Genomic DNA, 18,360 nt, shown 5'->3' with positions numbered 1-18,360 from the left:
GAAATTAGGTGCCATTCCAAGCCCACTCATGTAAACCGTAACGTAAAACACCTGTAATCATTGAGTACTTGGGACAAAATTAGTGTTTAGCCATTTTTTAAAACTATTGATTCTTTATATATGAAATAAAATTGTTTGCTTGGAGTGATTGGTTATCAATACGTATGTTCACGGTTCTGAGTACGCATGTGCAGCTACAGGAATTGTGGGTAATGTCAAGGGTGAAGACCCTGACTTATAAACAGTACTCGTCTGGACCATTTTCTCGATTTGCAAAACAATGTCCAGACGTGATTTGATTATGTCTCATGGGCCTTCACCTTTGACATATTGCCCACAATTCCGCTGCACAAGCGGACTCGGAACGGAGGACCTGCTTATATCATCATGTCATGCTTGACGTTCTGTTGAGTTTTTTCACAATTTTGTCTCCTCAGCTGTGGACTTTGTCGGACTGTCAACAACCAAAGGTTCACAGAGAGTGACCGTTGATACCACGCCACCACAGAAGTCAGACACACATATCAATGTCGGAGACAGTTTTCACTTCAGTTCGGCATCTGTGACTGCAAGGTAAGGGCCTCGTCACATAAACTGAGGGCGTTCCTGAGATAGTCGCGTACATATTCTGTACAAAATCCAGCTGTCATGTTATCAGTTCAGTTCAGTTCCGTTCATCCTCATATATGTCATGTTCTGGATAAAGCTATCCTTAAGCCATAGCAGCTGTTGGTTCTGTCAAAGACTGTTTGAAAATAAGTCCTTTCACAGAGATCAGAACGCATGTGCGTCGACAGGAATTCAGGTAATATGTCAATTAGGTAAAGCCCCCGAAAACAGTCCATGCCTCGACCATTGTTTCGATTTGCATAACAATATCCAGGCAGGTTTTGTTTCTTTTTTTCGGGGCCTTTACCTTTGACATATTACCTAGAGATTCCTGTCACCGGACAAGCATCCTGATCTCTGTGAGAGGGCTTATTCTATAGATTTACGACCTTTAAAACGGGACCGTGGCCCCCTGCTGTTATCCCAGTCACGCTGTTGATATCTCGGCTCTATACATGTACGTATCTATAAGGTTTGTAGAATAGAATGTACACCAATCGTTGTCAATGTATACATAACACAGATTACATGGTAATGAATGTTGACATCATGGTCTATTAATTTTCACAGCTGGGAGGGTGTGTTCTACGACACAGAGAGTGGGGTTTCGTTCTTTGAGTGGGCAGTCGGCTCCAGGGCTGGTCATGCCGACATCTACCCCTTCACTAGGGTGGAGGAGACGGAGGCAGAGACTGATGAGAACAGTCCTCTTCAGCTTCACGAAGGGCATGAATACTATGTCTCCATCAAGGTATGAATAACGTTATGTATAGATATACAAGAATATAATTATCTTATTATGAAGAAGGATAGAACTTATTTTGAAAGTATGACAAACACATCAAGAGTTTGACAACTCTTATTAAGTGTATCGGTTGACCCTATTGCTTACTTGAGGTGGTTGCATACTTGAGGTGGTTGGAAGTTGGCACCGGCCCCCGTCTCTGTTCAAGTACAGAGCTATAGTGTAGCATAGCCTTAGCTGTTATATCTCTCCCATTGACACTGTAAAGATTCTTTATAGAAACGTTTTATGTAACTACTGCATTTAGCCCATATGGGCAAGAACATGCAAATAAAGATCATTGTCATTGCCAGTATAATCTTATAGAAAATGGGGCTTTTTGGGCATGTCAACATTGCCAATAACATCTCATTTGATGGTCTACAGGCTTACAATGGAGCCGGGCTGATGACTATGGCGACTTCCTGGGCCGTGGTTGTTGAGACGTCCCCACCTGAGGCTGGGAACGTGTATGACGGACCCACAATTGGCACCGTGAACGACATAGACTATCAAGATTACGTCACCGCCATCCATGCCCACTGGGACGGTTTTTACGACCCCCATTCTGCCATTGTGAGCTACACGTGGAGCGTCGGGGTGTGTGCTGGGTGTAGCGACATTCTTGCTCCACAGAACGTTGGGCTTCTTCAAGGTACTACTAACATTTACTTAAAACTCACACTCTTTTTAGTATGGCTGCAAGTGTACTTTTTGGCGAAGCCTCAGGAGTGGTAGCATTCCTGCTCCACAAAACATTGGGCTTCTTCAAGGTACTACTTACATTTACTTGAAACCCTCAATATTTTTTAGTATTTCTGTAAGTGTAACATTTTGGCGACGCCTCAGGAGTGGTGCCATTTCTTATTAACGTTTTTCGTTCAACAGCTGCAAGTGTGGACGCCCTTCAGCTGACCCCTGGAGAGACGTACTACGTGACGGTGACAGCGTGTAACGCTGCCGACCTCTGCACCACGGTGTCGTCTGATGGAGTTATCCCCGACGACTCCCCGCCGGTGGCTGGGAGAGTCCTGGATGGGGCCCAGGGAGAGGAGGCCTCATACCAGGCATCCACGTAAGTACGGTCTACAGAATACAATTGTCATGTACTTATAACTACTTTAGACATCTGATTAAAGTGTATCCTTAAGTATGCTGCGGAATTATCATCAGAATACCTTATTGTTGTACCACAGAAGCAGTTTGGCTGCTCACTGGTACGGGTTCAACGACCCCCACTCTGGGCTGTCCCACTATGAGTGGCGCGCTGGGACCACACCGGGTGGAAGTAACATCGTGGGAGTGACACAGGTTTGTATACCCCCATATTACTAGTGCGTTCAATGTTCGTAGTCTTTGTATTGCATTTCCTTAATGCCTGCGCGTGACCAGCTAGGATGCTTAGATGCTAAAATGATTACATCAATGTGTTGCTGTGATCTACATTTATTAGTCGTGTTCCTCTCTCTACATGTATGTGTCGTGTTGCTCAACAGCTCCACCTGACGAATGTAGCTGTAAAGACAGGACTCTCCCTCCCTGTCAACACCATGATCTACATTACTGTGAAGGCCTACAACCATGTGGGGATGTCTGTGGAGACCACGTCCAATGGTAAACATGTTAAACCATTCTGAGGATGACGATGTACTCATTTATAATCTTTCTTTATTAAAAAGAGGCAATGTTACCCCGTGTTGGGGACAGCATTCCTTTGATCCATCTGCAAACAAAAGTGGCTCCATTTAGATAAGATTGATACACAAAATACAATATCAAAATAGGACATTTTGTTCCTATGGAAGGATTCCGGGTAGATACATCTACTAATCATTCAATGGTAAAATCATGGTTATAATCATTCAGAAGTCCTTGTTTGGGGTATTACTATTAGGATTTTTATACTGAATGATTGTGAAACATGTTTTGATTGTCGAGAATGTAATTATACTATGTAATCATAGTATCATTTTTTGGCACGGTAACGTTCACACATTCCTTGTAAAATGAATTTGCTTAGTTGCAGAAAGACCATTTACACTGAACCTTCTAGTATCGAACTAAAACTTTATGTTGTTAAACATATTTATTTGGTAACATTTGTAACAGGTTTCCGTGTAGACACCTCTGCTCCGACAGTGACGACAGCAGTGTACTTTGACCACACCCATGGTTCCCTTGTGAGTGGAACACAAACATGGCGGTCTGCTGTGAAGATAAGATGGCGGTTTGACGACAGCGAGAGTCTGGTGGTGGATCAGCACGTCTCGCTGTCCAACCATCACGGGGCGGAGGTCGCCAACATAAAGGTGTGTGAAGGGTCACAATCCTACCTAGTATTTGGGACCCAGAATTTGGGAACTAGGGTTCGAAAAATGCAACATAACGTAATTGGAGGTCTCCAACATAAAGGTGTGTGAAACGTCACCATCCTACCTTTGAGTTACATGTACTACCATTTAGGACCAAAAATTTGGGAACTAGGCAAAGAGTGTTCGAACAAAGCTAGTTAGGGACTGCCAATCCCACCACGTACGGGAATCAGTCCAGCCTTCCACTCTCCTTTTCCGCGTGCAGGCTACCATTTAAACTCGTCCTTCCCAATAACGGTTAGAGACTGGAACCACCCTCCAGAACACGTAGTCAAAGCGAAGACTCTTCAGGCATTTAGGAATGCCTTGATAACTTGTAAGTCTCAACCACTGCTGTGGGTACTCACCGCCCCCACAAATCACAAAACTAAGCGGAGACCCCCTCCACAATAAAAGTACCCCTTCCCCCACCGAGTCAAAGTCTTCAGCTAATTGAAGTTGACACGAAACCGGTAGAAGAAGAAGAAGGCAATGCAACGTAACGTAACGTATTTGGGGCTGCATTCGTCCATTCAGATGGGCACATTACGCCTGTGGTCTAGTTTAATTATTGGGAGCTTCCTGTGTTAGCATCAGGCGCCAATTGTCTGCACTTAAAAGAAGAAAACGACTTGCACTATCATCTATCAAGAAAGTATCATGCATCAACACAAGCATTACGATTCAAAGTAGACCTGTTTTACCTTTCTGAGCATGTATGTCAAATCCGTGACACTGAGGTTTGTCACATTTTGAATCACTACGCAAATATGTAACATTTGTAACATCAGGCAAAGTACACTGCTTCATCAAGGAACAAGGAGTGGTATTTTACCAATGGTTTTGATTTTAATCATATTTCGTTTTCAGCTCAATGGCACCGTGTACGAGTACACGTTCACTGAGCTCGCACTGGATGATGGGAACAACTATGTTGCAAAGGTGATCGGATGTAACAACGCAAGACTCTGCACACAAACACAGACTGGGTCTCTCTTGGTAAGGACAATCCAACAAATGTACTCTTGCCATTGGTACAATTACGCTAAATACTGCATTAATTGGCTAAAGAGTAATTCGTCCATCAGTGACTCTTAAAAACACGTAAATCACGAACCTCCGAATTTTCAATGTCTGTTCAGTACATCTTGATCACGGAACGACCTAGTCTCGCGAGATCACGAGACTAGGTTCGAGACTGCGTGGGCCACCCCACCCCCAATAATTTCTTGTCTTATAGAAATAACAAGTAGGGTATTTGGACACTGACAACTTATAATAGTTGGAAATTTTCCGCCCGTGCTAAGAGATGTAGATACACCTAACCATTTCTGTGATTTGTCTACAAACAGGTGGACTCCTCGAAGCCTTTAACCGGACACTTTGCGGTCAATACTGACCACGCTGCCAGGCTGACCAGGCACAGGGACAGCTGGATGACCTACGACAACAGCGGAACTCCGACCCTGAAGCTGGCCTGGCTCGGCTTTAGTGACTACCACTCTGGGATAGACAGACTCATGGTGGCTGTCGGAAGTGGCTTCTACGGAAGGGACAAGACTCTGGTAAGGCCTTTGTCTTACAAGCATCAACAAAAAAGACTAAAATTGCACCGTGGACTGAAGATGTCTTTAACCCTTATCTATAACCTTAAAGATTATTGGGAGTGGGAGTCATTCTACAGAAGGAACAAGACTGGTAAGATTTCCGCCAAACAAGCATCAGCAATAGCAATGATCTCCAATCTCTCTATATCTTGCGTCGAAGAAGTACTCATCAAGTACTACCCGTGATATCATCATCTTGTTCAATCCTCCCACAGAATGGTGCACCCCAGGTTCTGGCTCATGGCAATCAAGTTGGAGACCAGGAGAATGACGAAGGTTACGTCTACACAGGAAGTGTTCAACTGTCAAGTTCAGTGTCTGACTACAGCACGCTGTACATCTCTCTATGGGCCATCAACGGGGTAACATATCTTCTATCTTTCTGTATCTAAATGTTGTGTATTTAGTAATTGAATTGTAATACAAAAATCTGTCATAGTTGCATTACTATCTTACTTTCAACGTTTATAAATGGTAAACTAGATATTAAAGAGGCCATCTACATCAAAGCCTATCAACCTTCCCTCAACCGAGATGGGGAACGATACCGACTTTCAAGCACCTTTGACCCTTTGCTGACGTCACACTTCCGGTATGGATCAATGACAGGCTTTGGCGCATTACAACTTGAATAGGATCAGATTACTGATGGAAAGCTTGTTGGTAAGGTAAAGCTTTGATTTTGTGCACGTTTATAAAGTTTAAAATTGTATCATTAATTAGACACATTTTTCTTCACAGGCTGGGTTGGCAAGTACCGTGCTGCACTCAGCTTTCCAGGCGGTTCCTGCCTCTGGTTCCACCGGGAGTTTGACGCTGGTCCGCCGCTGTGACGCTCACTCCTGCTACGGACACTGCATCTGTGCACCCTTCAACCAGAACTGTGCACGGCCCAGTGACAACACCTGCACACAACTGGACAGCTGTGAGTGCACAAACTCTATTCTTTTGATCGTATTTACATACTTTCATAACCACGTGTGTGTCAATGAATGAATTCTTTTAACCCTATTTCAGCCGATTCAAGCTACTCCAGAATCGAAGTTTACGACAAGACTGACTACAGTCTCCTGACCAATGGGGACACGTCTGACGCCGCCTACACCTACTCCACATGCGCACTGGCGGCCACCTGGAGGGAGGCTACAATAGGGTCTGCTGGGAGACCTTATAGATATGAGTGGAGCGCTGGAATCAGTGTAAGTACAGAAATCTTGGAGAGTCATGGATTTCAATTACTTCTACAACTTGGAGGAATGTATGGTTTATTTGTGATAAGTGATTGAGTTCTCAAGCACTCACCAATTTGATATTTTTATGAATAATTTTTTGCCACTTTTTTTCAGGGACAAACTGTCGGCTCAGGGCTGTTTGATCTTGTCTACGACCGTGTCTGGTACGATGTAGGTCTGGAGACCAGCGCTGTTCTCACCCTTCCTGTGGGAAGTAAGTTTGTGATAAACATGTTTGACACTATAAATCGGTAATGTGTGTAACTGCTGAGAATGATACTGTAACAGTAATTGCCTCAAATGTGACCTAATGATACTTCGATCAAACATAGATATGAGAATTCCTCCTCTTTATTTCTACATCCATTTCTATGGCTTTAAGATGTTTCATCACTGTTTGTTGAAGCTTCACTGGAGGTTGGTGCGAGCTATGTGTTCTATGTGAGGGCCTGGTACACAGACAATATCTACAGAGAGTTTCAGTCCAATGATGTGAGAGCTGATCAAACTCCACCGAAAAGGTCAAGTTCAAGAAAGGTCAGTGTACCAACACTTTCACTTGCAATTTACAACGTTCATTGTGAAGTTAGATTTCCATAAAATGTGTAAGACTTGAAGTGCTTGTAACCGTTTGATATCTAACGTTTGGTTTTGTTGTAGATCAAAGACCTGACTTCCACCTCAGAACAACATGATATCGAGTACATGGCCCAGACAGACAGTCTGAGCGCCAGCTGGGAGTACGTATTTCTTGATGCCATCAATAGTGGGAACGACTATCATTTGGAGCGCTTTGAGTTGTCCCTGGGCACTTACCCTGGAGGTGAGTCAGTGGACGTTACATGCATCTAACCTGTAATGAAGATTCATGTTGACTTTTGTTTTTTCTCAGATTTGAGACGTTACCTCATTATATACCTCTTTATAATACCTTGAGTTCATCCTTCTTCAAACTACCCTACAGGAGAAGACGTGAAGAGGTTTGCCGACAACGTTGTCTCAGGGACCGCCACGTCCCACACCTTCACGGGCCTGTCTCTGCAGTCAGGCAAGACGTACTACACCTCGGTACGGGCGTACAACCATGCCGGACTCCACAGCACCTTCCACAGCGATGGTGTCATGGTGGACACTGTAGCACCCACAGCAGGAGTGGTCTTTGATGGGCAAGGTGCGAAAAAGTCCTAACTTCTTTTTAAGTCTACAAATTGTGTGACATCTCGTTCGAAAGATATTTGTTTATACCTAGCAATAAACGGATTGGCAGTCTCTCCGGTTGTGACAATGACCTCACTGCTAGTCGCCGCTAGGTGGCACTGCGGAGATGAGAATGTGACTCCAAACGTATCTTAGCTTGTATCCCCCTCGTCACGGTTCTTGACTGGAGTAGGTTTTCTAACCCTTACAGCCTTCTTAATCTAGCGTGCACGAGTTTGTCTTTTGTCCCCCTATCTATCATGTATACCCCTAATGAATTACGGTTGCTTCCTGTAATAATGTCAATAACCACTGCTTTGCTGCTAGTGTGTATATTAGTATCATTATGTATATGTAAAATAAATAAATGAAAAATATTTCGTTGTTATCAGATGTCAGGGACATTGCGTACACGTCGGACGCAACTGTTGTGTCAGCATCGTGGCATGGGTTCAACGACCTGGACTCGGGCATAGACAAACACTTCTGGTGCATTGGAGAAACCAACAGCCAATCAGAGTGCGACATCATGGGATGGACAGACACCGGTTTGTTGCAAGAGGGAACCGTTACTCTAGGAAGCAGCCTGACCAATGGTGAGAAACGTGGACTTCACCTATAATGTAAATAGGCTGTTCACCATTTCTGGCATGATTTTGAGTCTGTTGGGTACCTGTGAGTCAGGTTCAATTTCATGTTTGATTTGTGGTGGCAACATGGACCCCATCTGTACCACAAAAAACAGTATCCCAGCTATAGTTTAAAGACGTGACATTACAAGTTTCTAAAAACCTGCGTCGCAATGTCAATGACCTTGTGCCAACTTGTGCCAACAAATCACTAACTTGACAAGAGCTGTCCTGTTTTTCAGCTAAAATCTACCGTCACTTTATTGGGGGCTCAGTAACCAATGCACAGCTAATCCAAAAACATTAGGCAATGATCGAGATAATAACATTGGTACTACTGCCAAAAATGTTCTTTTGAGTTCGTCAACTTGAAGACCGGCCGAGTCATGTTTCTGTTATGTGACGCCGACTTTGTAAAAGACTGAGGCATTATCTTATTGTTTGGCTGGACTTGATACACACACAAGGGGATGAGACGCGAGGGACGCTCATCTGTCGTAGCAATGGGAGAACCAGATATCAGTGCCATTGGTCATAAAAACAACATTACATAAGCGTTTCTATCATGTAGTAATGTGTTCTATATTGTGTTCTATCAGGACAACGTTACTACACCAAGGTGAAGGGTCAGGACGCTGCAGGTCACCAGTCACCAGTTGCTGTGTCTGATGGGTTCCTTGTGGACACCTCCCCTCCCATACCAGAGGCCAACCTACAGATAGGGGACAACCTGCTCATCAATCCGTCATTTGAAGATGCAGTAGATGGTGGAGAGGGTTTGTATTCACATTGACATGTTTCAACACAAAGAGTGATAGACAAAAGGCCTAGAAATATTGAACAGTAGACTTTGTGACAACAAGACAACCTTCGGATAAGGCTAACGTCGGGCTGTTTGTGGAAACGACAAATAGAAATGTATTACGTAAGATACACAAATGATACCCACGACTATTCTCTATTCTCTCTACGTCTTATGTAGGGTTGGTGTCTTTTATATCATACTTCTCTCGTTCCCAAAAGCTGCCTGGCAGGGCCCCGGTTTGGAAATATGATATAGGCCTAATCTGGTTGCCACTTCATTGTTTCTTGAAGGTTGGGTACTGGAAGGCGACTCTGTGGCCCAGCAGATCTCCTCCTTACCTACTGATGACTTCCAGACGAAGCACGGACGTTCTCATCTCCTTCTTCATGGCAGCATGTCTCAGACTTTCACCACTGTGGCAGGTACGTCATAACATGCAGACTGACATGCTGATTGATTGGTCATGAAAGAAACCATCCAATCAGCAGTTACAGACGGTACGCCATGGAAAAGAAAACACGCACAGTAGTCTGACTAGTGATTGGTCAAAGTGAAGATGTAAATCACCATTTAGAGTAGTAGGCTATGCAGCATATTTGCTTTGGATCTCTGCAATTTAGATTTATGTACTATTCATACAGCTGATCATATTTAGGCAAATCATTATGATGTGTTTTTCTGCTATCAGATCAAGAATACAGGATCTCCTTCTTTGTAAACCATGACGCGACGACGGACGTCCCCCGCCTGACCCAGGAGGGTTTGCTGACAGCGCCAGGTCTTCATCAGGTCTTCAAACTGCGGAACAGACAGGTGTCAACTGTCGACACCACCTCTACAGAGCAGTGGGACACCTGGCAAAAACAGATCTTCTACTTCACTGCTGACGGCTCCAGTTCAAGTGTTACCATCCAGTCTGTTGGGACGAAGGCAGGAATTTCTCTGGATAACTTTAAGGTAGATCATCATCATTATATCCTCATCATGAAAAAGATACTCTTTTTAAACAACCATAGCTTTATTCTCACCAACGTTTCGGTGACCGTCTGTCACCTTCTCTAGGGCAATTCTGACTCGTTCTCATTGTACTGCAGGACAGGTGTCGCTGCTCAGAGTTGAGACGTGGTCACAAAACGTAAAGTATTTACACATGTACAGACAGATTTAAGCAAATATTTACAATGCGGTCCCAAACGCTAAGGAGTGTAATGTGAACCAGTCAGCCCCGAAGAGAGAATAAATCAGTGGTTTTGTAAATAGAATCTCTTTATTCAGTGATGTAACAACCCGATAAAACTGTGTCCTTTTAAGGATTGCTTTGTATGAAAACAAATGGTGACGATAATTTGACTTCTTAAACTCCAGGTGGAACCGGTGACCTACGCCACCACCACCTTTGACTCCAATGCCGTCTACGACGGCTACATCGACCTGACTGCCCAGACCCTGTCAGACTGGGGGTCGGTGTCGGCCAAGTGGAGCATGGTGGATCCAGAGTCTCCTATTGTGGACTTCTCCTGGGCAATTGGAACTACTAGAGGTAGGATTAAGCTTTCAAGAAAAACATTTAAGCTTTGAAGAAACTATTTTTTTTATCAGTAAATGTACTTTCGATGGCTTACCTTGCAAAAGCGAGAAATTTAAAGGTCCCGAGTTCGAAATTAACTAGCCGTGCCCCAGCGTAGTGCCCTTGGGAGAGGCACTTTACACGACCTTCCTCACTTCACTCAGGTGTAAAAATGGGTACCTGACTTCGTTCGGGGATGTAAAATACTACCTGTACCTTCTGTCTCAGTCTGTACTTTGTGCAGGCCCTGTTTAGATAAGTTACTAACTTGAGTGCAGTACCATATATTGTCGCTGTCTGTCCCAAATTTTAAAATACTAGTTACGCAACTGATACTTATAAAAGTGTGTTTGTTAGAACGTTACTGAAATATATTGGATGGTTAAACTTTTGTTCAAGGTGGAACCCAGCTGCAAGGTTTTGTGCCCCTCGGAATCCAGGAGAGCGCTCGGAACAGCAACCTTTTCCTACAGCACGGTTCTTACGTCCACGTCACTGTGGTGGCCACCAATGCGGCAGGGCTGTCGGCAGGTGAAGTCTTTGTCTTTGTTTTACAACGAAATTTAAAGGTTCACATGGCATTCCTTTTTGTGATAACGTTATCATAACATAAGATACAGACAGTACGCCAAACATCGAACCACTGTCCATGACAAAAAAACATACAAGATATGGAAGTCCTACTGCAGCACCACGGTCAGCCTTGGGGACTTAAATAAAACTTGACCGTCGTCTTCCCAAGACCTACTCACGTACATATCAAATATCATCACAGTTCATCCAGAGGGTCTAAAGTTATGCTGACCACAAAATGTTTACACGGGAGAAAATCCGCAAACAAGCATTTCCACAAGCACACAAACAAACCAAAACTATACCTCCATGTTTCATGAAGGTAATGAACACTATGTCACATTCCTTTCAGTGCTTTACTCCGACCCAGCGCTGGTCGACCTGACTCCACCAGTCATAGGAACGGTTCTGGACGGTTCTGAACAGGATTCAGTCGACCTTGAGTACCAGAACAGTGACGTCATCTGTGCCCGCTGGCCAGATGTTTCCGATGAGGAAAGCGGCATCAACTACTGTGAATGGGCTTTAGGTATGACGTATGTTACTACCAATAGAATTGGGACACAAAAAGATTATAATGGGGTTACAGTCAAAGCTGGTCAGCCAACTACCTGGTACGGCCAACAACCACTACATTTAAACAGTCCACCCCATCTCACAGTTAAAATTGTAGTAATGGTAGTAATGGCAAAAAGGTCAAACCTGGTCACGCAACCACCTGACACAACCAACCACCACCACATTAAAACAGTCTACCCTATCTCACATAGGTACTTTAAAATCCTCTTGTCTGGATCTATTTCCTTCAGTCCTTTGAGTAGTTGTTGAGACCAAGGTTTGCTATATCTTCAATGCACGAATGAATATTTTAATACCTGACTTGTAAAAATTCTTGGCGTGAAGCTATATTTCTGATAACTTTAGAAGTAGAGTATGGCATTATGCTTTGTTTCTGATGACTTCTTATGCTTCGCTCACTAGGCGATCTATTAAGTAGTTATAGGACCATGCCCTTTGACACCATATACCTTTCAGAGCGGGTCAGTAACCCTTTTAGATATCAGCCAAAAAGCACGTTACTCAAGCAACTGGATATGATTTTGGAAACGGTCAGACGTTTTAGACAATAACCGTTGTCTTTCGTCAGTGACACGTTATCACCTGAATGTCTAACCTTCATTGATGTACCTTATAATTATGTTATACCAAAGTTACAAACTGCGCTTTCGCTTGTAAACTCAGGTACATCCTCACACCTGGCTAACCTGATGAGGTTCACCACAAGCTACATCGCGGAAGACGGAAAATCAGCCTGTATTGACTCGTCTGGGTTCATCGCACATGGAGCGAAGGTTTACGTCATCGTACGTTGTCACAACCACGCTGGCCAGGTGGGTGATGGAGTATATTCACTTTGTCAACCTCAAGATAAGCAGTACGCGGTGCAATGGTGTAGGGGCTTGTAAGAAAGAGTATGTGAGATTAACATACTGCACTAATAATGGTCTATCCTCCATCTGCATTTGCATGTGTTTGGAATGTACAATAGAAACGGAGATGGGCACCTAACTTAAGCTATATTGGCACTCTTTGCCACTTGGTAAAGAGGACATAACTGTAGTGTGCACCAAAAAAGCAGTTCCTCAGTGTCCACTGACGAAACGAAAGATATATAGTCGCTACTTCGTGTTCAAAACCTGTTCTTTCCAAAATCATATACAGTTGCTTTAGTAACTGCTTTTGGGCGTGCATTGTTACCTGGATGCCTAACCTTTATTGAAGTTCTAAGTGCACTTACCCTTTCCTTGAAGAGCACAGCATTAAGAGCCAGAACCTTTTCATACTAAAGTAAACAGCACTATTTGTCACCTCTTTACTCTACAGTCTGCCACAGCCAGCTCAGACGGAGTGGTCCTGACCTCTGTGCCCCCCAGTATTGAGCACGCCTATGTGACGGTTGTGATCGAGCCCGTGACTCAGTACGCACCCAGGAACCACTACCAGTACTCCCCGGACAAACTGCACATCGCCTGGGGAGGGTTTGTGGACCCGTCCGGTATCCAGTACTACGAGGTAAAGTTCTGCTTCAGACGTATACATGTACTTTTACAGGATGTGAACCATAAGATAAAAGTATCAAGTTCAATTAAGAAGTATCATAGTAAGTGTATATCAATTGTGTACCGTTACGTCTCACCTTCGCCCACGACATGTCATTTATTGAAATAGCTTGGTACTTTTCTTGGTAGAAACAGTCAGCATACATCATGATACTTTATTGCGATATACATTCAAACAAATATATGAACTTCTACTTTGTGAGAGTACACTGCTATTTCATCATCATCATCATCATCATCTTCGGTACTGCTTAGCCGACAAAGTGTATTATTTATCATCATAATCCTCGTATCATCTCTTCAGTACATGGTCGAGGGTCCTGACTTCACCTTAGCTTGGCAGGAGGTGTCCTGGACAGGAGAGCACACGGCAACCCTGACGGACCTGCAGCTCATTCCCGGGGACACCTACATCGTCAGTGTCCGGTCTGTGAACTTCCTGGGGATGCAGAGTGACTCTGTCTCCACGGAGGTCAACATCGCACATCACGGGAGGCCTTCCGTCAACAGTAAGTTTGTCATCGCATAAAGATGTAAAAAAAGAGAACTATACTTTCTGGCCATGAAATTAAATGAAAATATGTAGAGGACAAGAGCGGAAGAGATACCAACATCTACTGTGGAATCACTTAGGATTTGTGGTTCAGAAGCTTACTAGTCAATATTTCACTGTTATCAGATTCAATTATTCAATCACACAAAGCTCAAATCGTATCATAACATAGAACTTGAATGGAATCTACACAATAATGACATGTAATCTTATAGGAAGATGCCATTTGTCTGCTATGTTTTGCCACTGGACACCATATCGCTTCATCTCTAACAACATGCTTCCCTTTTGCGTGGTATAAAGTGCTAAAAATCGTATCGAACCAGATGTGTGACACAACAGATAAGCTGCGCTTTGTGCAAATCTAGCCATGCAAACTTTATACAACAAATTGAATACAATGCACATTGGCCCTTCATCGTTCAGGTCACCTGCAGCTGTCGTGGGAAGAGCAAGGCACGATGCTGATCAATTGGGAGGGTGCCTTCAGCTCCTTGAATCCTAGTAAGTTGGGAGCATATTCAAGAGCATCTTCCTTTCATCTTCTCGTTGTGTCTTTTCAGTGCTTCCTTTGCTTCAGATATACGTATTGTGTTGTCAGTACAAGTCTGCCAACCTGCCTTTGGGCCTAGGCCAGAGACTAGCCCCTTGCTTCTCTCTGTGAGGTACTTCCTCCATACTCTTCGGTCAAATGTCCTAGCTTTGGCTGCCTCTAAGATCAATGATATGGGAGGTCTTACTCAGGGATTCTGGTTACATTTACCACTTTGAAATGCAGCCAGAGTTGTTACACCACCGTACCCTAATAAACACTCACACCAGTGAATTGCATGTACCTTAAGTAGCTATTAGGGTTTAACATTATGTAGAAAATGATAACTTGTAGTTTGTAGTCTTCTAAATTTCGATTGATGCCATGCTATAGATGTTTTCTAGAATCATACTTCAACTACTTTTCTTTAGATCTGTACTATGAGGTGTCGGTGGGTCTAGTGGAAGGTGGAAGTAAGGCTGGACTCTGGTACGAGACAAAACAGACCAACATGACGGTGTCTAGTCTGGACCAGACAAAGGTAATCTTCTACGATTGCTTGCTGAAAAAATATACAATGAGAATACAATGAGTCTTCGACTAGAACAAACACAGATATAATCCGAATCCGTTTTTTAGTGACAAGCTTTGCGAATGGAAAAGTTTAGGAAGCTTGACAAAATAGATTATAAGGATTTTCGACTGTAGAACTCTATTTTTTGTTTCAGTAGTCCCGGTATCGTTTAAAGAGAATAATCACTGAAGGTATGTCTTTCATTGTTGTTTCAGGAGTACCACATCACTGTCAATGCCATTGACAGTGCTGGCATGTACATCACTATCAAGGGTCATCTGGAAGGATGAGGCAGCAACGCAGTCTCATATTCAGTCACTAGTGTACAACTTATGAAACAAGCAAGTAGGCTTGAGTACGACAAACATTAAACAGTGTGTGCTGTGTTTTTGTTAGCATTGACCATCAGTCCTTATACTCTGCTTGAAGTAACAGAAAATCCTGCCCTTTTTCTTCTACCAACCATCAGCAATGTTTAGAAGTTGAATGTATCATTTATGATACAGGCAATGTATACATCAAGGCTTCCTTCTTTTTAGCTACACCTCGTTTTGACTTTACGGCAAATATCTACAAGTACATCACAGACTTTTAAGATGCTACCGTTTTATATGGGCGAAACAATTTGTCTTCAAGCTAGTCCTTGTAATGATCTGAAAATCAACCTTATTGCTCTTGCAGTTGAAATATCACCTTTTAGTCTTATTTTAAGCCTGCTGTTGTATCTGAAGGAAAAATAAAATGTGTGCATCACGATTGGCAGCTTCGTACATTGTATATTAATCTTATTGCATAACAATTATATACTTTCCCAAAGGTTTTACGATGGCCAAATGTTTCTTCTCAGTAGACATTGTGACTTTCATATCACTCTGCCAGACATTTATATTCATAATTGATAAAAACACAGACCGAAAAGTTCACACTGTATTTTTATTGAACCAACTCAAACCAGTAAAGCAGACAGCTGATGAGGTATTCAAGTAAGATAAAGTAAGGCTTATAAAAATAGATTCAATGAACACAATAATGTATTCAATAATAAATTTGATCAGGTCGTCCAGCTGTCTATAGTATTGGCTAGACATGTCTTTTCCACATTTCAGAGTAAGCATGATAAAACACGGCAATGAATTTACACACCAAATAAGCAAACATTTAACAAATTTCCACTAACGTCCTAAAATCATTGTGCGTGGTGCTTCAAAGGTAGTGCAATAATATTCCAAATTCAGATGAATAAAACCAACAAAAATACTTTTGTACACAAAAGTTTGGAATTTGGCAAATTTCTGGATATTCTTCTTGCAAAATAACACGCTTGATAAACCAAACGTTAATAATCATTCAAACTTAACACTTGACAAAAAATAATGATCAGAAATTTACAACTAATTCTTTGGGATGAAATGAACAAAAACAAGACATTTTCACATCACAGCAGTAAAATAATAAATCATAACTAGTCTTCTGTATGTTGTTAAACAGCTCATCATTCCCACATGCTCGGGTCCCTCCTCTTGTGTCCAGGTCCTCGCGGAAGTCTGGCAATAGCAGCATCAGTCTGAGCAAATCGGTTGGGACCTACAAAAAATATAACAACAAACAAGCTCTGTCAGTAAAATCACAACTGTAAGATGGCGAGACTGTTCTATTCCAACTGGCTTGCATTTTATTGATGAGATTCTGAAGACTGGCTAATAAGCTTTTTCACATGTAAATATAGTCAACTCGGCACAACATTTGATCAAGTAATAAAACTGGGCTAAAGAACAATAACTACCTCTGAGCCAGTACTAGTACTTGATCTTCAACTTCAAAATAATCCTTTTCAGTATGTGTTTGAATCACAGTCATACAATAAAGCCAATCACTAGACTTAGTAATCATTCGTTTCCCAATATCAGTTGAACAATATGTTAGTCTTTTTACACAGCAATGATCATGAGTGTGTATTTCACAGAAAATATGCTCATAATTTGAACTTTAAATGTTTGTGTTGTATTAATGTTTAGATCAATGCAATCACAAATTGCAATTCCGTACCTTCAGCAGCGTTCCCATCTCCAATGGCTGGCCTGGCGAACCGTTGTTTGGCATGCTGTAAGGCCATCTGTCGTTTCTCTGCCAGTTCATCTGTGATGAGTTCCACATTAGTGGGTGTTACTGGGGTCGGGATCCTCGCCGGTTCGGGGGTGGGAGCGAACGCTGTCTCCTCGGGTACCTTCTCGATAACACTACTGTCTGATGCTCGCCTTGGTACATCCGACGATGGCACTGAAAGGAAGGTTCCCGATCCTTCAACAACGCCGATGGAGTTACGCCGTGGGTTGAAGCTGAGGGGAGACCTCCGCATGGGCTCCATTGCTGCAGCCGGCTGAAGCCTCTTGGTTGCAGCATCGGCCTTGCTGAAGCCAGTAGGTCCTTGTGGGGCTGGTGGTCTTGGGGCTGGCTTCTTGACAGCATCTACATTGAATGAAAGGTGTTAAGCCCACTCGTGAGCATTGCCGAGCTAGCTAAATATCCAAGTGACGGAATCCAACAATGATCACAAAATTTGACATACCATATATATAAGCAATATCACAGTACCCACAAATTGTAGAAAAGGTGTGGCTCTTTGTCTTCCTCTGCTTCCAAAAAAATCTATCTAGATACAGCCAACACTAGTATTCGAGTAGTCTCTTTGTATGGTACTATTTATCACTGTTCATTGTTACATGCATATCCCTTATCTTTTATTTCTTCCAGGTACTTGCAATTAGACAACAATGGGCATGAACTTGCAAATAAACTTTTCTTTAGTTAATCGAAGTTGAAGACTAAATCCAAGACTTACCTTCGCCCAGCACAGCCATGGGCCCAAGGATACCCTCTGAAGGCAGGCGTTCCTTTTTGATGAATGTCTCTTTTGGTTTTGTCTGATCTGGTTCATCCTCCAGGGTTTTGTTGAGTTTCTTGATGTGGTATCGTTTCCTGGTGATACAAACAGTTTAAGATCAGCTTCAGTAATTCAGAATGGTGAACTCTAAATTCTTCAATGCGTGATAATCAGATTCAACTGTTTACAAGACCTAAGCAAACAGTTTAAAGTCATCTACAGTAACCATCATTCAGAATGGTGAACTCTAAATTCTTCAATGATTGATAATGAGATTCAACTGTTCATGACCCACAAGAAAGATCTATGAAATAAGAGGAAGGCTATAAGTCGTTGCCATTAAAAA

At 42.8% G+C, this 18,360-nt stretch overlaps 2 protein-coding genes across 2 annotated transcripts in view; one reads left to right on the top strand and one right to left on the bottom strand.

Annotated features, from left to right (window-relative positions):
• The window catches only part of LOC118407020, a 49,707-nt gene extending 33,818 nt beyond the window's left edge, over positions 1-15,889 (top strand). Inside the window, exons 38-66 of the mRNA XM_035807433.1 lie at positions 438-573; positions 1,180-1,360; positions 1,781-2,048; positions 2,282-2,468; positions 2,590-2,704; positions 2,890-3,007; positions 3,503-3,702; positions 4,615-4,743; positions 5,097-5,309; positions 5,567-5,713; positions 6,093-6,276; positions 6,369-6,550; positions 6,698-6,797; positions 6,990-7,120; positions 7,244-7,406; positions 7,548-7,754; positions 8,173-8,376; positions 9,009-9,185; positions 9,505-9,636; positions 9,903-10,171; positions 10,580-10,754; positions 11,181-11,312; positions 11,707-11,883; positions 12,597-12,745; positions 13,239-13,427; positions 13,779-13,983; positions 14,454-14,531; positions 14,991-15,100; positions 15,349-15,889. Coding sequence (XP_035663326.1) covers positions 438-573; positions 1,180-1,360; positions 1,781-2,048; positions 2,282-2,468; positions 2,590-2,704; positions 2,890-3,007; positions 3,503-3,702; positions 4,615-4,743; positions 5,097-5,309; positions 5,567-5,713; positions 6,093-6,276; positions 6,369-6,550; positions 6,698-6,797; positions 6,990-7,120; positions 7,244-7,406; positions 7,548-7,754; positions 8,173-8,376; positions 9,009-9,185; positions 9,505-9,636; positions 9,903-10,171; positions 10,580-10,754; positions 11,181-11,312; positions 11,707-11,883; positions 12,597-12,745; positions 13,239-13,427; positions 13,779-13,983; positions 14,454-14,531; positions 14,991-15,100; positions 15,349-15,423 — 4,733 coding nt within the window. The 3' untranslated portion in view covers positions 15,424-15,889. The remainder of the gene's footprint in view (positions 1-437; positions 574-1,179; positions 1,361-1,780; positions 2,049-2,281; positions 2,469-2,589; positions 2,705-2,889; positions 3,008-3,502; positions 3,703-4,614; positions 4,744-5,096; positions 5,310-5,566; positions 5,714-6,092; positions 6,277-6,368; positions 6,551-6,697; positions 6,798-6,989; positions 7,121-7,243; positions 7,407-7,547; positions 7,755-8,172; positions 8,377-9,008; positions 9,186-9,504; positions 9,637-9,902; positions 10,172-10,579; positions 10,755-11,180; positions 11,313-11,706; positions 11,884-12,596; positions 12,746-13,238; positions 13,428-13,778; positions 13,984-14,453; positions 14,532-14,990; positions 15,101-15,348) is intronic.
• Positions 15,890-16,048: 159 nt separating this feature from the next.
• Positions 16,049-18,360, bottom strand: part of LOC118406510 — a 95,951-nt gene continuing 93,639 nt past the window's right edge. Inside the window, exons 119-121 of the mRNA XM_035806571.1 lie at positions 17,973-18,109; positions 17,180-17,599; positions 16,049-16,717 (exon numbers count right to left, since the gene is read on the bottom strand). Of these exons, the coding sequence (XP_035662464.1) occupies positions 16,626-16,717; positions 17,180-17,599; positions 17,973-18,109 (649 nt within the window). The 3' untranslated portion in view covers positions 16,049-16,625. The remainder of the gene's footprint in view (positions 16,718-17,179; positions 17,600-17,972; positions 18,110-18,360) is intronic.

Source organism: Branchiostoma floridae, chromosome 19 (assembly GCF_000003815.2).
Source record: "Branchiostoma floridae strain S238N-H82 chromosome 19, Bfl_VNyyK, whole genome shotgun sequence".
NCBI classification, from domain to species: Eukaryota; Metazoa; Chordata; class Leptocardii; order Amphioxiformes; family Branchiostomatidae; genus Branchiostoma; species Branchiostoma floridae.
The sequence above is the reverse complement of the archived record's forward strand: the minus strand, read 5'-3'. Positions and strand labels throughout refer to the sequence as shown.